This window comes from Oryctolagus cuniculus, chromosome 20 (assembly GCF_051225735.1).
Source record: "Oryctolagus cuniculus isolate XC-2025 breed Fujian yellow rabbit chromosome 20, ASM5122573v1, whole genome shotgun sequence".
Lineage (NCBI taxonomy): Eukaryota > Metazoa > Chordata > Mammalia > Lagomorpha > Leporidae > Oryctolagus > Oryctolagus cuniculus.
The window spans coordinates 10,830,708-10,850,306 of NC_142886.1; the positions used below are offsets into that span (position 1 = coordinate 10,830,708).

Here is a 19,599-nt window from a genome sequence, read left to right on the forward strand (position 1 = left end):
AAGTGCCCAAGGCCCCGCTGTGAGTGCCAAGTACCTCTGGGCACCACCACGCCCTCACTGGTGGGATTCTCAGATCCCTGAAGTCAGGGACAAATGAGCATCACGTGTCCACGGATGTGATGTGTTGAGAAGGAAATGGCACTGTGGGGCCACTCCCGCCACAAGTGCAAATCTGAATCTAATCAAGAGGAAACACCAGACAGACGCAGATAGAGGGAGAGGCTACACAACAGCAGGGCCAAACCTCTCCAAAGGTCAACATAAAAAAAAAATAAAAGTACTGAGGAGTTGTCCAGACTGAAGCAGACCAGCCAGGTATAACAAATGAGCACAGTGCATGATTTGGATTTTCTTTTGCTATAAAGTGACATTACTGGGACAAGTAGCGAATTCTGAGTAAGTCTCAGATTAGATGATTTTAACATTGTTGCTCTTCTGATTTTGGTAATTAGATAGTAACAGAATGTCTACTTTTAGGAAAGGCATGGTGAAATATTTTTGGGGTAAAGGGCATCATATCTGCAACTGACTGCAACAATTTAGAAAAAAGTTTGCCTATGTGTAGGCTCACGTGTGTATGCACACTCACACAGAACAGGGGAAGACTTAGGAAACTGGGCCAAGAATGTATGGGAGTTCTTTCAGAAGTTTTACAAATGTCCTAGAAGTCGATAAGTATGTCAAAATTAAAAGTTGAAAAAGAGTTTGCTTAGATCAAAAAGAAAAAAGAGTCCAAAGAAAAGTCTGAAAATACAATAATGGCTAACTCACAGAAATACATGTCTAATAAATACAGAAAAGATAATTCAATTTCATATGTAATCAAAGAATCACATAAGAGCTTATATGTAATGTTGATTAAAAACTAAATGAGTTGTCAAATTAGTAAAAAGAAAAATTGAAACTCAAGGGTAGCATGAGTATGATAAAACAGAAATTATACTGTGCAATAAAACCTGTGTAAGTGTGTCCAGGTACCTCAACAGTTCATGGGTAGTAGAATTAAATATAAGCTTATTTTGGTGCAAAAATTTTAAAAAATCATGCATAATTCATAATATCTATTTTCCATGAACTTTTTGAAAGTACCCCTACAGATCTTTTTAATCATACAATAGTGAAATTCTGGTGATTTTCATTCTTTGACATTAGCACACTGTTTATAATTTCAGCTTTTTCTTTTGAAGTTACAAAAGGAACAAAAAGCTCAATTAAAAGACTTCAAACAAGAACAGAATAGTGCAGCTTGTAAAGAAAAAGTCCCTCCTTTTCCCTACAGCCCCACTGGTTGTCATTTAATAAATCATTCACAGATTGATATTAAAAAGGTTTATTTTGGGGACCAGTGCTATGGCATAGTGGGTTAAGCCTCCACCAGTGGTGCCGGCATCCCATATGGGCACCGGTTTGAGCCCCAGCTGCTCCACTTCTGATCCATCTCCCTGCTAATACATTTGGGAAAACAGCAGAAGATGGCCCAGGTGTTTGGGTCCCTGCACCCAGGAGGGAGACCCGGAAGAAGCTCCTGGCTCCTGGCTTCGGGTCAGCCCACCTCTGGCTGTTGCGACCACCTGGGAATGAACAAGCAGATGGAAGACTCCTCTCCCTCTCTCTGTCTAGAACTCAGCTTTTCAAATAAGTAACTAAATCTTTAAAAATAAATAAATAAAAGATAAAAAGGTTTATTGTATGTCTACCATGCGCCATGAACTGCTCTTTGAGCTGGGTATAACACAAATCAAGAGACAGACTCAGTTACATATCTGTAAATAATTTTACAGATATAAAAACACAAATCATAAAAACATAACTTTTTAAAAACACAAACAGGACCACATGGCCCTAACTGCTCCACAGTCTGCATTTCTCACTTTAAACATATCTTGAGCTTGTATCTTGATCCAATAGAGATCTACCTACTCCTCTATTTTTTTTTTTTTTTTTTTGACAGGCAGAGTGGACAGTGAGAGAGAGAGACAGAGAGAAAGGTCTTCCTTTGCCTTTGGTTCACCCTCCAATGGCCGCTGTGGCCGGCGCACTGCGCTGATCCGAAGCCAGGAGCCAGGTGCTTCCTCCTGGTCTCCCATGGGGTGCAGGGCCCAAGCACCTGGGCCATCCTCCACTGCCCTCCAGGGCCAGAGCAGAGAGCTGGACTGGAAGAGGAGCAACCAGGACAGAATCCGGCGCCCCAACCGGGACTAGAACCTGGGGTGCCGGTGCCGCAGGCGGAGGATTAGCCTAGTGAGCCGCGGTGCCGACCCCTACTTCTCTATTAACAAGGGTATATTTGGGCATTTCCACCATTCACAAGAAGAATCATTATTGTTCTGAAAACATTTTGAATGGTCTTAAATTTAAAAATAACACTTTTAAAATAACTTCTTAAATTCTGAATCTCTACCTCATCTCTGTCACGAAAATAAATTCCAGATGGAGCAAATAAGTATGAAAGTTTTAAAGGTTCTGTGAACAGGTGGTAATTTCCAGTGCAATAAAAAGGCTCACTCTCACAAACAAGGAAAACGCAAAATAATGGCAAAGCTTTCATCCCTCAGAGATGCGAATTTAGAAAAATTGTGGGAATGCATCTCTGTTGTGGGGACTCCCCGTCCTGTTGTAAAATTTTACAGCTGAGCTGGAGCCGAGTAAACACCTCGATCAGAACTTCCTTCCAGGGAGAACTCCGTGATATTAAAACACACCCTTGCCTCATTGCTCTGCAGCGAGTCAGTTGCCTAGGGAGAAAGACAGCAGGGAATGCGGAGGACACCAGGCAAGCTCCCCTCCCCGCTGCAGGTGGGGGAGAGGCAAGTAGTCAGAAGGAGAACCTTCGAAGCTTAATTGAATCATCTCCTGTGGGCACACAGCACGGCAGGGCACAGCGCGGCACGGCACAGGGCTAGGTGGGACTGAACTCACGTATCTCCTTTTGCCCTCTGCCGGGAGGGAATATCTTAGTTCCCGTTCCCATCCCGGAGCTGGGAGAATTAGTCCCAGAACTCCAGTTCATGCAGTGTATCAGTGCTCGCCTCATCGATCCACTGCCTTCAAGCAGAATCCTAACAGACGACCCCCGGCGGGGAGAATCCACGCCATTTTTGAAACTCCCAACAAAGAAAAGGAAAATGGCATGACTGTTTCTTTTGCCAGTTTTTAAATGACCTTAAAGCGTCTCAAGCTATGAAAAGTGCAAGTGCCAAGTGCTTGGTACCGTGATGGTGCTCTTCCGTCCCCCGCCCCGCCCCAAAGAAACCTTTTATTTAAGGAATACAAACTTCATGCATTTCGTAAGCACAACTTTAGGAACACAGTGATTCTTCCCACCATCCCCGCCCTCCCACACACACTCCCACCCCTCCCCCCCCTCCCCCACTCCCAGTCCCATTCTCCACTAACATCCATTTTCAATTTTCAGACACAGAAGACCAACTCTATGCTAAGTAAAGAGTTCAACAATTTGCACCATAAAACAAAAACAAAAACAAAATCGCTCCACAGCGGTGGAGACAAGGGCTGCTCAGAGTCATTGCATCTCCACGTTAAGCTCACTTCTTTTTGACAGTGCCCCCCCTTAACCCTTTCTCATTCGCACCTGCAAGGGTTCCTCCATGGATGTCCCCGCGTCATCTCCCTGCCTCAGAAGATCCAAAACAGACGCGGTTTCCGCCTCCCAGATCTCCACCCGTCCGCTGAGCTTCTCCACCTCTTCAGCCACTTTGAGCTGCCCCGGGAATTCTTCCTTCTCCTTTTCACCTTCTCCTCCAGCCTACGATAGTCAAAGTTACCACGAGGAAACAGTCAACACGTATGGGATAAAACAGTTTTTCCACTGAGAACTAATTCAACATATTTTAATGACACAGACCTGGGCTGTGGACAAGGGTGAGGCGTGCTTTATGACAACATGTATCACGCTCCAAATTAAAAGGTTTGTTCATGTATATTTTCTTAATTATACCATCCCTATCATTTACAGATACCGGTATCACCACTTTATAGATAAGATCAAAGCTTGGGAAATTAGGGTATTCACTCTATAAACACATTTCTAAGATTCACCTACAGTTTAATTAAACACAGGTATTGGCATCAGGAAGAAACTCCAGAGAGGAGCGGGTGTGGTGGCACCGCAGGTAAAGCCCCAGTTTGTAACACAGGCAGTCCCTATCGGAGTGCCAGTTTTAGTCCCGGCTGCCCCATTTCTAACCGTGCACTTGGGAACGCAGTAAGAGATGGCCCCAGGTAGCTGGGCCCCTGATACCTAAGTGGGAGACCCAGAAAGAGATCCTGCCTCCTGGCTTCAGGCTTGCTCAGACCCGGCCGTTGTGGTCGTTTGGGGAGAACCAGTGGATCAAAGATCTCTCTCCTTTGCTAGCTGGGACACCGTATCCATGTTCAACCGACCCCAGCTCCTCCATTTCTGGTCCAGCTTCCTGCTAATGTGCACCCTGGGAAGTAGCAGGTGATGGCTCAAGTGCCTGGGTCTCTGCCACCCATCTGGGACACTCAGAGGAAGTTCCTGGCTCCTAGCTTTGGTCTAGCTTTTCTCCGTCTCTAGCAAACATTTGGGGAATGAACCAACAGATGGAAGATCTCTTTCTCTCTCTCTGCCTTACAAATAAAATGATGACACCAAAATTGAAATTTAACAAAGAAAAAAATGGGGCCAGCACTATGGCGCAGCGGGTTAATGCCTTGGCCTGAAGTGCCGGCATCCCATATGGGCACCGGTTCGAGACCCAGCTGTTCCACTTCCAATCCAGCTCTCTGCTATGGCCTGGGAAAGCAGTAGAAGATGGCCCAAGTGCTTGGGCCCCTACACCTGCATGGGAGACCAGGAAGAAGCTCCTGGCTCCTGGATTCGGATTGGCACAGCTCCGGCCGTTGCGGCCAATTGGGGAATGAACCAGTGGATGAAAGACCTCTCTCTCTCTCTCTCTCTCTCTCTCTCTCTCTCTGCCTCTCCTTTCTCTGTGTAACTCTGACTTTCAGATAAATAAATAAATCTTTAAAAAAAAAAAAAAAGAAAGAAAAAACACAGAATCAAGTGTCGATGAAATGAAATCTTTTCCCCTGATACTCTCTCCGTATTCTGTAGGTTGATAACACCACAGCGCCACATGATGGATATGCTATTAAAGTTGTTTGTATACACATACGTTTATTAAAGAGACAGACAGAGAGAGCTTGTCTGCAGCAGCTGGGCTGAGGCCAAAGCTGAGAGCAGGAGTTCAATCCAGGTCTCAGGTGTGCATGCCAGGAGCCCCACCACCTCACTCACCCTGCTGCCTCCCAGGTTTGCATTAACAGGAAGCTGGAGTCAGGAGCCTAGGGAGCCTGGTATCAGACCCAGGTACTCAGAGGTGGGACATCAGTGTGTAAGCGGCTGGGCCAAATGCCCATCCCCCCATCAGGCATTCCCACAGCAGGGAAACACCAGCACTCTGTCCTGACAGCTGGCTAGAGCAGTTAAAATGATCCTCTAAGTATAGCTGTAGAAGTTGCGATTCTAAAGGAGGCCCATCTCCCAAACTGCAGGTCCTGCATCCTACATGTACATGATTTTTAATTCATTTCTTTGTCCCGTTTTCATATTCCTACCTATAGTCAAGGTCACCCTCCAAATTATCCAACAAAACAAGGAGAACAGTTGCATTCCCCACCCTTTTAGCAAGGGGAAGCAGGGCCCAGGCGCCAGCCCTAAGCTGCACTACTTGTGAGCAGTAGTAGGAGGTAATCTAGAGACCACGTTGATTTACAGCACCCAGAGTCCTCCCTGCTTCTGCGTGTCTGCAGAAGTCCACAGTGCAATCAGAGGTGACATAGTGCACTCACGCTAAGGCCCACTCTGTGAAGACAATAACCTATGCATTTTCCTGGACAGTAACAAGTTCTCAACCAGATACAGTAATCCATACATTCACAAGGTACTGTTTCAACAGCTTGGTGCTTTTAAAAGAAAAACAGCAAAGCTAAATTTTTTCAATACGCAAATGAAACACAAAAAGTAGGACTCCTTCACCCTTATGTTCCAGTCATGATCTCCAGAAAGTTCGGTCGATGCGTCTGTCAAAACATCAGCAGTTGGCTTTTCTTCTTTAGATGGTAGAATATTTCCAGAAGTGTCGGGAATGGGCTGATCTTGTTTTTTAATAAGTGGGAGCTTCATTTCCTGTAAAAAATTAATTGCATGAAAGTTAATGCTTATGTTTAGATTTGTAGGCTTCCATATAAGAGCCAAGATATGGCTATATTATGTTGAAATATATATTTTAGGGGGGGCTGGCACTGTGCCATAGCGGGTTAAAGCCCTGGCTTGAAGTGCAGGCATCTCATATGGGCGCCGGTTCTAGTCCCAGCTGCTCCTCTTCCAATCCAGCTCTCTGATATGGCCTGGGAAAGCAGGGGAAAATGGCCCAAGTCCTTGGGCCCCTGCACCTGCGTGAGAGACCAAGAGGAAGCTCCTGGCTCAGGATTGGCGTAGCTCCGGCCATTGCGGCCATCTGGGAGTGAACAAGCAGATGGAAGACCTCTCTCTGTGTCTCTACCTCTCTCTGTAACTCTGTCTTTCAAATAAATAAGATAAATCTTAAAAAAAAAAAAACATTTAAAAAAGAAATATATTTTTAGGATTTACCATTCAGCAAAAATGTTATAAAATTTGGGAATTTCTCAGAAAACATCTAAGCTTCATATTGTTAAAAATAAAGAATAGAATAGTTTAAGAATTTACTAACTTCTGCTTTTATGAGGCATTATATGAAATATAAGATAAATAAGGCTCATTGTATGTTCTCAAAGAGCTTGAAATCTAATAGGCAAAACAACGCATATGTTGTTATTTAGTGGTAAATGAATTTCAACAAGAAAGCTGAGTGTGGTAAGGTTTTATATATATATATATATATATATATGTTTTTTTGACAGGCAGAGTGGACAGTGAGAGAGAGAGACAGAGAGAAAGGTCTTCCTTTGCCGTTGGTTCACCCTCCAATGGCCGCCATGGCCGGCGCACTGCGCTGATCCGATGGCAGGAGCCAGGTACTTATCCTGGTCTCCCATAGGGTGCAGGACCCAAGGACTTGGGCCATCCTCCACTGCACTCCCTGGCCACAGCAGAGAGCTGGCCTGGAAGAGGGGCAACTGGGACAGAATCTGGTGCCCCGACCGGGACTAGAACCCGGTGTGCTGGCACCGCAAGGCGGAGGATTAGCCTAGTGAGCCGCAGCGCCGGCCGAGTGTGGTAAGGTTTAAGAAATAAAAGCTGGCTTGGGCACGCAGGAGGAATGAAAACATAATCCACATGAACACTACGCAGCCCTGTTCATAGCTGCATGGCTCACGGCAGCCGGAAAAGTGGGAAGAACACAAATGTGATCAACTGGACAGGTAAATATAATATGGTCTATCCGTACAATGATTGGTTGTTTTCCAGTGAAAAAGAATGAAGTCTATCACATACATGGTGCAATGTGGGTGAACCAGGGATGGCGCTGTGGCGCAGGGGGTTAAAGCCCCGGCCCGAAGCACCAGCATCCCATATGGGCGCTGGTTCAAGTCCCGGCTGCTCCACTTCTGATCCAGCTCTCTGATATGGCCTGGGAAAGCAGTGGAAAATGGCCCAAGTCCTTGGGCCCCTGCACCTGCGTGAGAGACCAAGAGGAAGCTCCTGGCTCAGGATTGGCGTAGCTCCGGCCATTGCAGCCATCTGGGAGTGAACGAGCAGATGGAAGACCTCTCTCTGTGTCTCTACCTCTCTCTGTAACTCTGTCTTTCAAATAAATAAGATAAATCTTAAAAAAAAACATTTAAAAAAGAAATATATTTTTAGGATTTACCATTCAGCAAAAATGTTATAAAATTTGGGAATTTCTCAGAAAACATCTAAGCTTCATATTGTTAAAAATAAAGAATAGAATAATTTAAGAATTTACTAACTTCTGCTTTTATGAGGCATTATGTGAAATATAAGATAAATAAGGCTCATTGTATGTTCTCAAAGAGCTTGAAATCTAATAGGCAAAACAACGCATATGTTGTTATTTAGTGGTAAATGAATTTCAACAAGAAAGCTGAGTGTGGTAAGGTTTTATATATATATATATATATATATATATATGTTTTTTTGACAGGCAGAGTGGACAGTGAGAGAGAGAGACAGAGAGAAAGGTCTTCCTTTGCCGTTGGTTCACCCTCCAATGGCCGCCATGGCCGGCACACTGCGCTGATCCGATGGCAGGAGCCAGGTGCTTCTCCTGGTCTCCCATGGGGTGCAGGGCCCAAGGACTCGGGCCATCCTCCACTGCACTCCGGGGCCACAGCAGAGAGCTGGCCTGGAAGAGGGGCAACTGGGACAGAATCCGGTGCCCCGACCAGGACTAGAACCCGGTGTGCTGGCACCGCAAGGCGGAGGATTAGCCTAGTGAGCCGCAGCGCCGGCCGAGTGTGGCAAGGTTTAAGAAATAAAAGCTGGCTTGGGCACGCAGGAGGAATGAAAACATAATCCACATGAACACTACGCAGCCCTGTTCATAGCTGCATGGCTCACGGCAGCCGGAAAAAGTGGGAAGAACACAAATGTGATCAACTGGACAGGTAAATAGAATATGGTCTATCCGTACAATGGTGGTTGTTTTCCAGTGAAAAAGATGAAGTCTATCACATACATGGTGCAATGTGGGTGAACCAGGGATGGCGCTGTGGAGCAGGGGGTTAAAGCCCCGGCCCCAAATGCCAGCATCCCATATGGGCGCTCGTTCAAGTCCCAGCTGCTCCACTTCTGATCCAGCTCTCTGCTATGGCCTGGGAAAGCAGTAGAAGATGGCCCAAGTGCTTGGGCCCCTGCACCCATGTGGAGACCCAGAAAAAGCTCCTGGCTCCCGGCTTTGGATCGGCACAGCTCTGGCCATTGCAGGCATTTGGGGAGTGAACCAGTGATAGAAGACCTCTCTCTCTCTGTCTCTACCTCTCTCTGTAACTGTCTTTCAAATAAAAAAAAATCTTTAAAAAAAATGTAGATGAACCTTAAAAACAGTATGCCAAGTCAGATAAGGCAGGCAGCAGAAACCACAAATGGTATAACACATATATCTGTGACATATCCATAATAGGCAAATCTATACCCAACAAAGTGGACTTGCGGTTGTCCAGGGCTGGGAAGAAACGGAGTGACTACAAATGTGTGCAGAGTTTCTTTAAAGTGATGAAAACGTTTTAGAATTGACAATGGTGATGGCTGCCCAACAGCTCTGTGAATATGCTAAACAGCATGGATTGATAATGCTTTCAATGAGTGAGTGGTACCGTATTTAAATTGTATCTCAAAAAGGTTGTTCCCAACAAAGGCACATACCAGCTGAGTTTTTGAAATGAACTTTCTCCATCGCTTATTCAGCCGCCTCAGTTCCTTAGAAATAGATGCTCCCACTTCATCGTTGCTGACTCCAATTAAGAAATTCCCCACTTCATTTAAAGTAATGTGCTCCACATTCCACTGGGATAAGATCTCAAAGGGAACCTACGGAACATTTGAGCAACATAAACACTTCATGACATAGTATTTTGTCTATTACCTAGAATAAGTCCTTACCAAGGATAATTCTAAGCAAAAGCAGATATAAAGAGTTTTTTATTTTATGCAAAGATCTAGACTGCCCATGCCTATCACCCGATCACCTGAGCTTATCATCTCCAATTCCTGTCTGGCAAGTGCCAGCCAGCGTGGACTCTGAGGAAGCATCTGGTCTACCTTTTAAGTAGCTGATGAACTTAGATAAGAGGTTCCATACTCGACCAAGCAATACAGCCCTCACATCTCCTTCATTTTCTCTTGGAGTCGCCAGGCCAAAAAATTACCTAGCAGCTGCCAGCCCCCATTTTTCAGGAGTCAGGTCAATAACTTGGAAGTGGCATGGTGTCCAAGAGACAGACGTGCTGTGTCTCCTTCAAAATCTTAAGAATCCTGCAAGTTCTCTTTGCAGGCCCCGGGCTCTGCAGCAGAGGCTGGGCATTGCAGTCTTAAAGCAAGTTACTTCTCGCACAGTTATGTGCATTTTAATAGAAGACCTTCTGTCCTTGAAAGACTCAACGGCTGTCGGAAGCCAAAGATGTGAATTTCCAGGATCCCGGCGACAGGCAGAAGTGATGACTCCACAAGCCCACAAGAGCTCCACTGTCACACCCACAGCTTATCACCAATTTTCCTTTTACACTGATAACCCATTTTTGCTTGAGTAATTTTAGTTTCCACTTGGAAAAATCTTTCCTCTTAAAAAGCTATCTACATCTGGGCCAGCACTGTGGTGCAGCAGGTAAAGCCGCCATCTGCAGTGCCAGCATCCCATATGGGCACCGGTTCTAGTCCCGGCTGCTCCACTTCTGATCCAGCTCTCTGCTATAGCCTGGGAAAGCAGTAGAAGATGGCCCAAGTGCTTGGGTCTCTGCACCTGCGTGAGAGACCTGGAATAAGCTCATGGCTCCTGGTTTCAGATCGGCACAGCTCTGGCTGTTGTGGCCAATTAGGGAGTGAACCAGCAAATGGAAGACCTCTCTCTGGGTAACGCTGACTTTCAAATAAATAAATAAATCTTAAACAAAATTTTAAAACGGTACCCACATCTAGTTGAAAATAAAAGAAAGAAAAATGACCTAAGATAATTATAAAGCAGACTACTGTACGAACAACAAATGAAAACAACAATAAATGGCAATGACACTTCTTCCACAAGTCTGCCCTTAAGTCTAAAGGATTTTGATTTCCTCCTCTAGAAACTCAAAAAGGTTTTAGAGCTGAAAGATATCAACCAAATGGAAAAATAAAACTTTTTAAAATGTCATTATTTTAAGGTTTCATTCATTTACTTTTACTTTTGAAAGAGCAACAGAGAGGAGAGAGAGAGAGAGAGAGAGAGAGAGAGATCTTCTATCTGCTGGTTCACTCCTCAAATGGCTACAACAGCCAGGGCTGGGCCAGGACAAATCCAGGAGCCTGGAACTCCCTCTAGGTCTCTCGCCCATGTGAGTGGCCAGGGCCCAAGTACTTGGGTCGTATTCAGCTGCCCTTCCAGGCACAACAGCAGAGAGCTGGATCAGAAGTGGAGCAACTGGGACTCAGCTCTCACTCATATGGGATGCTGCGGGTCCCAGGCAGTGGCTTAACCTGCTGTGCCCAACACTGGCCTCCCCACGTTGTGCCTTAACTGTGAGGCCAAATGTCCTCCTCCTTGCACTTTCCATAAGCAATTCTGTATATACAACTTAGACCTCAATAAAGGGGTGTGTGTGTGTGTGTCTGCAAAACCTATCATGTGCAGACAACATTTTTAGGCAATCACATTGGGAAGAAACTCTTTCCAAAAACCTTGGAAAATTTTCCAGAAGACATGTTAACTGCTCTCTGGATTCTCATCTTTGGGTTGAAACTGAGGGTCCCCAAACAAAAAAAAAAAAAAAAAAAAAAGAAAGAAAAGAAAAAGTAAACTTGAGCAGGTGCCCTAAAATGGTAAATACCTCTTTAATTTGTTCCTTCTTTGTCTCCTCAAAACAAGCCTTCAGTGAGCGAAGCTTTTCCATGTACGTTGCCCAACTCGCCAGCACTTTCTGCAGAGTGGACTTTACATTATATAGATACTTTTTATACATGCAAATGTTGCTTTCCATCACTGTGTATTGTTCATTGATATTCTGACACTCTCCAGCTACAATATTAGCAAAACAAGAAATTAATCTTAGGAAATAGGTTTTTGTTAATAAAATGACACTGTTAAGAAAACTATTTGCATGTTAATAGACAATGGCAAAATCAATACATATTCTGACAATGCTAAAGTGAAAGCAAGAATTTCCCAAGGAAAACACGCCTGTAAAAGTAATTCCTAAAGCATTAAATTATAAAGAAAGTAAAATAGATGAAATGACATTTTGAAGAGGTCATTCCATTGAAAACTAATTAAACTGCCTTACCCAGATGCTTATAAATTTCTTCACATTTTTGAAAAGAAGTATCCAGCTGAACTAGGAACCCTTTTTCTTCAATAAATTTCTGGCGGTAAAAAGAGAAAAAAAACATTGACTATGCCTTCTATTCAATGTGCGCCAAGAAATCCAGATTATGACATATATGAGGGCCATTCGAGAAGTTCAAGGAAAAGCAAAATTAAAAATCTGCTGATCTTGGTGTAAAACAAGTTTTAAATCCATGCACCATTTTTTCATAATATGCATTTTCTGTTAACTTTTTGAAGACCCCTCGTGGATACTGATGAAGTGCACAGTTGCCAACATTTCTTTGGGACCTTAATACTACAGATTTAGATAAGAGAACAGGAGAAGCAGTTCACGAAAAGGTCAGAGTTCCAAGGACCCATAATTGTATGAGCACTAGATAGGAATGACATGTGACAAGTTATCTTGATGCAGTGAGACAGCTCTACAGTGGGGTTCCTTTTGTGGGAAAAGATAAATTAAGGATTGATAGCAATTTCAAAATCTCCTACCTCACATATCTTATTAATATTGCATAATTGTATCAGTTTATCTTATTCCATATATTTTATCAATAATTTTTATTCAAAATTTTAGATTACATTAACAGATATTATTGATTACAAAAAAACTCAGAAACTACCATTAATCAAATTCTGCTATGAAAAAATACATTTCTTTGTAAGCTAATTATATATAAATGGTATGATGATTTAAATGGAAGAACAAAAATTCAAAGAAGGTTAAAAATATACTCAAAATCTATCTAGAAGGGTGCTCCCTTTTTGGGAACATACAGTATTCAAATCATAAATTGTAAATAAATTCTGAATCTCTCTTCATCATTGTTTTCAGTTTCACATTGGAATCTATACCCAGATTCCTGGATTTTGCTTGCTTTCCCCTCCATTTTCAAATGGATGGAAAAACGAGAGAAGGAGAGGCCTGTGTAACTGGCGCTTCTATGTTGCTTTAGTTTAGATCTAGACACAAGCACACTTAAATTTAAAGCACCTGAAACACTTTTCCCTATGAATTGGAAAAACTAAAGTAAAAAAAAACCCTAAGACAAAACAGAAACATACTGTTTTTCCTACTACAAATTTTTGAGAGGCTAAGATAAAAATGTTTAATGATTGAGGGGAACCATGAATGTCAGAAGGAAAAAAAATTATACAAGATTTTCAGCAAGTGAAAAAAAGAATTTTTAGAGGAAAAAAATGATTGGAATCTTCTCTAGCGTGTTGACCGGGCTGGTCACCACCTAACCGACCCAGGCAAGGATCCGGAGAAGTTGGGAAATGAAAAATGGTGCTTTCCCTTTCTCTTCCCTACACCTGCTGTCGGATTCCATCTGGGCAACATGCAGGCTAATGAGAACCACCAAGAAAATCCACCTCAGAACCTGCAGAGTTCCTGGGAAATCTTGCCAAGCGGAAGTGCAACCCCAGCACCCAGATGTGGGGAACAGTTGCCTAAGCACAAAACTCCACAGCTCACATGCCAGTCTTCCTGCAGCAATTCCACCGAGGCCTTGTTCCCGTAGCGAACGTTCCACACGTCCAACTTGGATTTCACTTCCTCCAGCAAACCAAGAACCCAGCACTTATAGTAATGGAATTCTAGAAGCAAAGCGAATCTTCTCTCCAAAATGTTGTTCAGTCTGGAAAATAATGCACATTTTTAATGATTAGCATAATATTATCCACCTAATGTAAGAAACCTGGCATTTTAAAAAATATTGGAGCTTTAAACACAAGGAACTTAGCTATAACATAGAAAGGTTTCTTTTTAAACAGTGTAAATCATGTGTCTAGATGGAAAACAATGATTTCTAGGGTGAAACACTTAACAAAGAACATTCTCTAAAGAAAAATAGTCCTCCATTGAGAAATTCTGTAAAAAAAAGTTGATTTATAAAATATTTTGCTACCTTTAAAAATTTCTATGCAACTTAGTGCAACTATAATTTAAAAGCTGACATATTAAAACAGTTTTCATTGCTAAGGCTTACAACATCCTCCTATGGTAATAAATTGCTTATAAGCAATAATTAAAGAGAAAATGTTGTAGAAAAACATCAATTAAATAATCTTTATAATATTTCACAATTAATAAAATGCCTTTGTATAGCTCCTCACATTTGATCTAGTATCCCTTGAGACAGGGACAGAGCGACTATCATTATCCTATATATTTACATATATGTATCTATTTGCATGCATATATGTATATATGTAAATACCTAGGCTATTTAAGTATATGCACATCCTATATCCATGCAAATATATCTCCTACGTATTTACAAATGAGGAGCCATACTCAAAAAGACAGAGATCAGAGTCTGCTGTAAGTCTAAAACACCTTCCATGCAGTACTTATGATCCAATAAGAAAGGAATTATGTTAGCATAATACAACGTTAATATTAACTAAAACCTGAAAAGTGATGTTTTCAGAAATTATCTCAAACTCTGCACTTTGTGGTCCCTGCAGCACTAACACGAATGGTACCAGCAGCTGTGAAATAGCAGTGTTACAAACCGTCTCTTCATCTCCTCCAATTTGTTAGGCGGCACCAATGGCAGGTGCTTTTCATCTCTGTTTTCAAACGCCATGAGCGTATTTGAATTGCTGTCACATCTATCCATCAGACTCTGGAAGGAAGCCACAGATGACACACATCAGATTTTATACCACAATCAACGGTATGTTAATCTCTCATACATAGTGTGTTTTAAAAACAAAAGCACAAGGCCCCTTTCTTTCTGTTGTGGCTTGGATATTACTTTAGCTATTGGATGGTTTCTCAAGGCTTCGTCCCCGTCCCCGGGGTGGTGCTGCCTGGAGGCGGCAGGATTTTCTGGAGGAGAGGCCGAGTGGGAGGTCCTTCGGTCAGTGGAGGCGTGGCTTTCTCCAGAGGGCTGGTATAAAAGCCTGAGTGTGGGCCCAGCCACTCTCTCTTCTGCCCGGCTCAGCCTGTGATCTCTCCACTGTCTGCCCCAGGCTCCATGTGAGTCCTAAAACCTGCATCATGCTGTCTAGACTTGGAGACACTCCAGCTGTGAGCTAAATAAACCTTTCCTCTGAGTTAGTTGCCTTGCGTATTTCACTGCAGCCACAAGAAGACAACAAATGCACTTTCTTTTTAATTAAGATTTGTGAGTAAATGTATTCCTCATCCATGCCTTAAGTTTGGATGTCTTACAGACAGGCAGACTCAATTTCCTTGGTAAAACTATTATCAAAATATTTTGCTGGCTAGTGTATTGTCTATTTGTGGACTCAAATGCCATAAATCTCACATATGGAATTCTTCCATGTTATTCCTTTTTTTAGAATTATGTCTTGACCAATTGATCTTTTTCTTTCTTTTTATGAATTTATTTGAAAGGCAGAGTGACAGAAGGAGGAGGAGAGGCAGAGAGACATATTTGCCATCTGCTGGTCCTCTCCCCAAATGGCCACAATGGCCTGGGCTGGGCCAGGCTGAAGCTAGGAGCCTGGAGCTTCATCCAGGTTTCCCCTTAGGTGCATAGGCCCAAGCACTTGGACCATCTTTTGCTGTTTTCCCAGGCCCATTAGCAGGGGGCTGGATCATTTGCCCTTGCCAGTAAGACCATGGTTGAAATGCCCGTGTCCTGTATCAGAGTACCTGGGTTCAATGCCAGGCTCCACTCCTGACTCTAGTTCTTGTTTTCTGTTTTCATTTTTTAAAGATTTATTTTCTTACTTGAAAGGCAGATCGACAGAGAAAGAGAGGGAGACACAGAGAGAACTTCCATCCACTAGTTCCATCCTCAAATGACCTCACTAGCCAATGCTGGGCCAGCCTGAAGCCAGGAGCTAAGAACTCCATCTGGGTCTCCATGAGGGTAGCAGGAGCCCTAAGCCATTTCCTGCTGCCTTCCCAGGCACATGAGCAGGGAGCTGTGGGGAGCAGCCCGGACTGGACTGAGTTACTGGAATTAAGACTTATTCTATGCATCTGCTCTCCCACAATATGGCGCTGGGAGAGAAGTAAACAGCTTCCACACAGCTGCCTCCAGTTCAACCAATAAACTGTAGGACTTGCTACTGATTGGAGGAGAGCAGCGTACTCGGCGTGTGGGCAGCCGAGTTGGGATTGGCGGAGGAGGACTATAAAGGAGGAGAGAGACGGCATGCACCAGGGAACATCTAAGGGGAACATCTATCCGAATAACACCTGTGCAGCCCCCGAGAAGAGCCGGCCGGTGGTGTGCCGCTCCCCTGTGGAAGTGGGGAATGTGGCCAGGGGGAACTGCCCTTCCACGGAGGTGGAAGGGATAGTAGCCAACCCGGGAAGAACCAGCAGCAAACCCGGGGAGGGCCGAGCAGACGAAAAGAACAGCGCAGGGTTTAGTGTCGTTCCTCCACGAAGAGGGGGAGCGACAGGGAGCTGCATCAGAAGTGAAGTCGCTGGGACCCCAACCACCTCCCGGATATGGGATGCTGGAATCGCAGGCAGTGGCTTAACCTGCTGTGCCACAGTGCAGGGCCCCTGCCATCAGCTTCTTGCTAGAGGCAGCAATGATGCTCAAGTGGTCGGGTCCCTGTTGTCCCGTGGGAGACCTGTGTTGAGTTCCCAGCTCCCAGTCACGGGCTGATGCAGGCATGTGGGGAGTGAACCAGCAGATGGGGGATACCCTCTCTCTTACGTAAATTGATTAATTTTAAAGAACTCCCAAGGGGGAATCACGTTAAATTATCCTCAAATACCCACTATCTTTCCTTCTAGAACAAAGTCTTCCTCAAGAAGAGTCCTTGGGGCCAGAGCTGTAGCACAGCAGGTTAAAGCCCCAGCCTGCGGTGCCGGGATCCCAGATGGGTGCCAGTTCGAGTCCCGGCTGCTCCACTTCTGATCCAGCTCTCTGCTGTGGCCTGGGAAAGCAGTAGAAGATGGTCCAAGTGCATGAGCCCTGCACCCACATGGGAGACCTGGAAGAAGCTCCTGGCTCCTAACTTCGGATCAGCTCAGCTCTGGCTGTTGTGGCCATTTGGGGAGTGAACCAGCGGATGACAGACCTCTCTCTCTTTCTGGCTCTCTATCTTTCAAATAAATAAAATACATCTTTAAGAAAAAAAAGTCCTTAACAAAGCATAAATTTTTCCCACATCCATTTTTCTCTTCCAACCTTGAACAAGGTCATTTTCTCCTGGGTCAGGATCATGGCTTCAGAGTAGTTCTGGGAGGCAGGCAGCTCCTCACCCACAAGCTCCTCCAGCTCCTGAAGCCACCCTTCAATGTGACAGAGAGGCGAAGGCAGGGCCTGGTTCAGCTCTGTCTTCCACGTGTTAATCTGGAAAAAAAAAAAAAAAGAGGGAGATGTTCAGTAGAACTTTCCTAGTGCACTTTCCTAGTTCACAAAGAGCATGTTTATCCTTTAACTTTCTCTCCATGCCAACACTGGTATTAGTCACACCTTTATCAGTGGCTACACCTCTTAGCTCCTCAGCGAGGAGGAAGACAGTTTGTTCAAAAGTGTAAGGAACTTGGGCATAAGAAAAACCAAATGCTTTGATAAATCTATCGAAAGTTATGGTGGGAGCAGGGATCTGCAATATTTAAAAATATTTAAAGCAATCCTCTAAGCAGCGATGGACAATTGTATTGAATGATCGTCATTTGTTGATCATGTGCCCCTGTGCTAACAGCACAAGTACACGTTCCACACAGATTTATAGTCTGTCCATCACTAGCGACAGACAAGTGCTCACAATGGAGACCGCTAGCGCATTGCTTGAATTTCTGTCCATCACCAACCCTTCGCCCCAGCACGCTCACACAATCCAGGCACTGCGCCCCCTTTCTGGGCCTTCCCACCACTCTCTACACACACCCACACCCAAGAAGACATGGAAAAAGCACAGAAACATTTTTTTCTTTTATGTAGAGAAGGACAGAAAGAGCGTCCATTCACTGGTGCACTCCCCCAATGTCTACAACGACTGAGGCTGGGTCGGGTCAAAGTCGGGAGCTTGGCCCAGCAGGTTTCCCGTGGGGGGCCAGGGGCCCAATCCTGTGAGCTCTCACTGCAGCATCTCAGGGTGTGCATTAGCAGGAAGCTGGACTCAGGACCCAGAGGTACTCAGATGTTGAACGCAGGAATCCTATTTGCGAGGCCAAGCACCTGCCCTGTGTGTGGTCTTCTAATTCCATCTTTCCATGGACTTTCTGAAGCCCCCTGGAACTTACAGATGAGTCACCAAACCCAGACAGCTGTTTCAACATACCCAAATCATGTCTTCACTCCTGCTGCCCCAACTACTTGCATTTTCTTCCTGGTAAAGCATTGTCAAAACTCAGTCACTCACACCACCATCCGTGCAGCAGCCACCAGTCACGACTCACTGTGCTAAAGCTTGGGGGTGAAGACGTGGAGGGCAGCTGGTGTGCAAAGGAGACACGGATGGTCTCCACCATGCAGCAGTAAAAGCAATTGAGACACACACGTGGCAATGCAAAGACAACACAGAGATGCTGCGCTCAAAAATAAAGGAGAATCTCGATCTACACAACTTTCAAAGTGAAGTTCAAATAGAATAAAAACATATACACAGAACACATCAACATAGTGGCCTAAGGAGAAAGAGGAATGGAAAGAAGGTATGGGTATAAAAGGAAATAAACCCACAATTAAATAAATGAGTAAGAACAAGAGCAGGGCCTTGATCGGGTCTGAGTGAAAATTGTTCAACCGAACCCTCTCCGTCAGAAGCCCTGTGAGATAAGGAAAAGTCCAGCTCTTGCCTGAACTTCCTAACCAGAGAACAGACAAGTACATGGTTGAGTGTGGGGTGCGATGCAACAAAGCCAGCAGGCACAGGAGCTGGGGGAAGGCAGAGAGGATCGGAGTGGGAGTGGGGAGTTGAAAGTATCAAGTCCACACTGAAGACCAGAATTCCTTTTTCAAAAGAGATTTATTTATGTATTTGAAAGAGCAACAGATAGAGAGGGAGAGACTGAGAAAGAGAGACCTTCCATCCGCTGCCTCACTCCCCAAATGGTCACAACAGCCAGGTCTGGGCCAGGCCAAAGCCAGGAGCCAAGAACTCCATCCTGGTCTCCCACGTGGGTACCAGGGGCCCCATACCCAGGCCATCATCCACTGTCTTCCCAGGTGCACCAGTGTAGGAGCTGGATTGGAAGCAGAGCTGTTAGAGCTCAAACCAGCCCTCAGACACGGGACGTCAGCACAAGCGGCAGCTTAGCCCCCTGCACCACAACGACTGCCCTGAGGGGCACGTTATTTTTTATTTTTATTTCTTTTAAGATTCTATTTATCTATTTGAAAGACAGAATTCCAGAGAGAGGAGGAGAGAGAGACAGAGAGGGAGGTCTTCCATCTGCTGGTTCACTCCCCAGATGGCCGCAATGGCCGGAGCTGCACCGATCCAAAGCCAGGAGTCAGGAGCTTCTTCCTGGTCTCCCATGCAGGTGCAGGGGCCCAAGGACTTGGGCCATCTTCTACTGCTTTCCCAGGCCATAGCAGAGAGCTGGATTGGAAGTGGAGCAGCAGGGACTCGAACTAGCGCCCCTATGGTATGCCAGCACTGCAGGTGGTGGCTTTACCCACTATGCCACAGCGCAAACCCC

General features: G+C 44.7%; 1 protein-coding gene across 8 annotated transcripts in view; it reads right to left on the reverse strand.

The window, feature by feature from the left end:
• The window catches only part of SYNE2 (spectrin repeat containing nuclear envelope protein 2), a 392,381-nt gene that overhangs the window by 260,265 nt on the left and 112,517 nt on the right, over nt 1–19,599 (reverse strand). For all 8 annotated transcript variants that reach the window (XM_051826403.3, XM_051826401.3, XM_051826405.3 and 5 more), the window contains 8 exons: nt 17,138–17,302; nt 14,526–14,638; nt 13,483–13,645; nt 11,962–12,040; nt 11,509–11,696; nt 9,353–9,517; nt 6,023–6,172; nt 3,593–3,766 (listed from right to left, as the gene is read on the reverse strand). In XM_051826403.3, the coding sequence (XP_051682363.3) occupies nt 3,593–3,766; nt 6,023–6,172; nt 9,353–9,517; nt 11,509–11,696; nt 11,962–12,040; nt 13,483–13,645; nt 14,526–14,638; nt 17,138–17,302 (1,197 nt within the window). The remainder of the gene's footprint in view (nt 1–3,592; nt 3,767–6,022; nt 6,173–9,352; nt 9,518–11,508; nt 11,697–11,961; nt 12,041–13,482; nt 13,646–14,525; nt 14,639–17,137; nt 17,303–19,599) is intronic.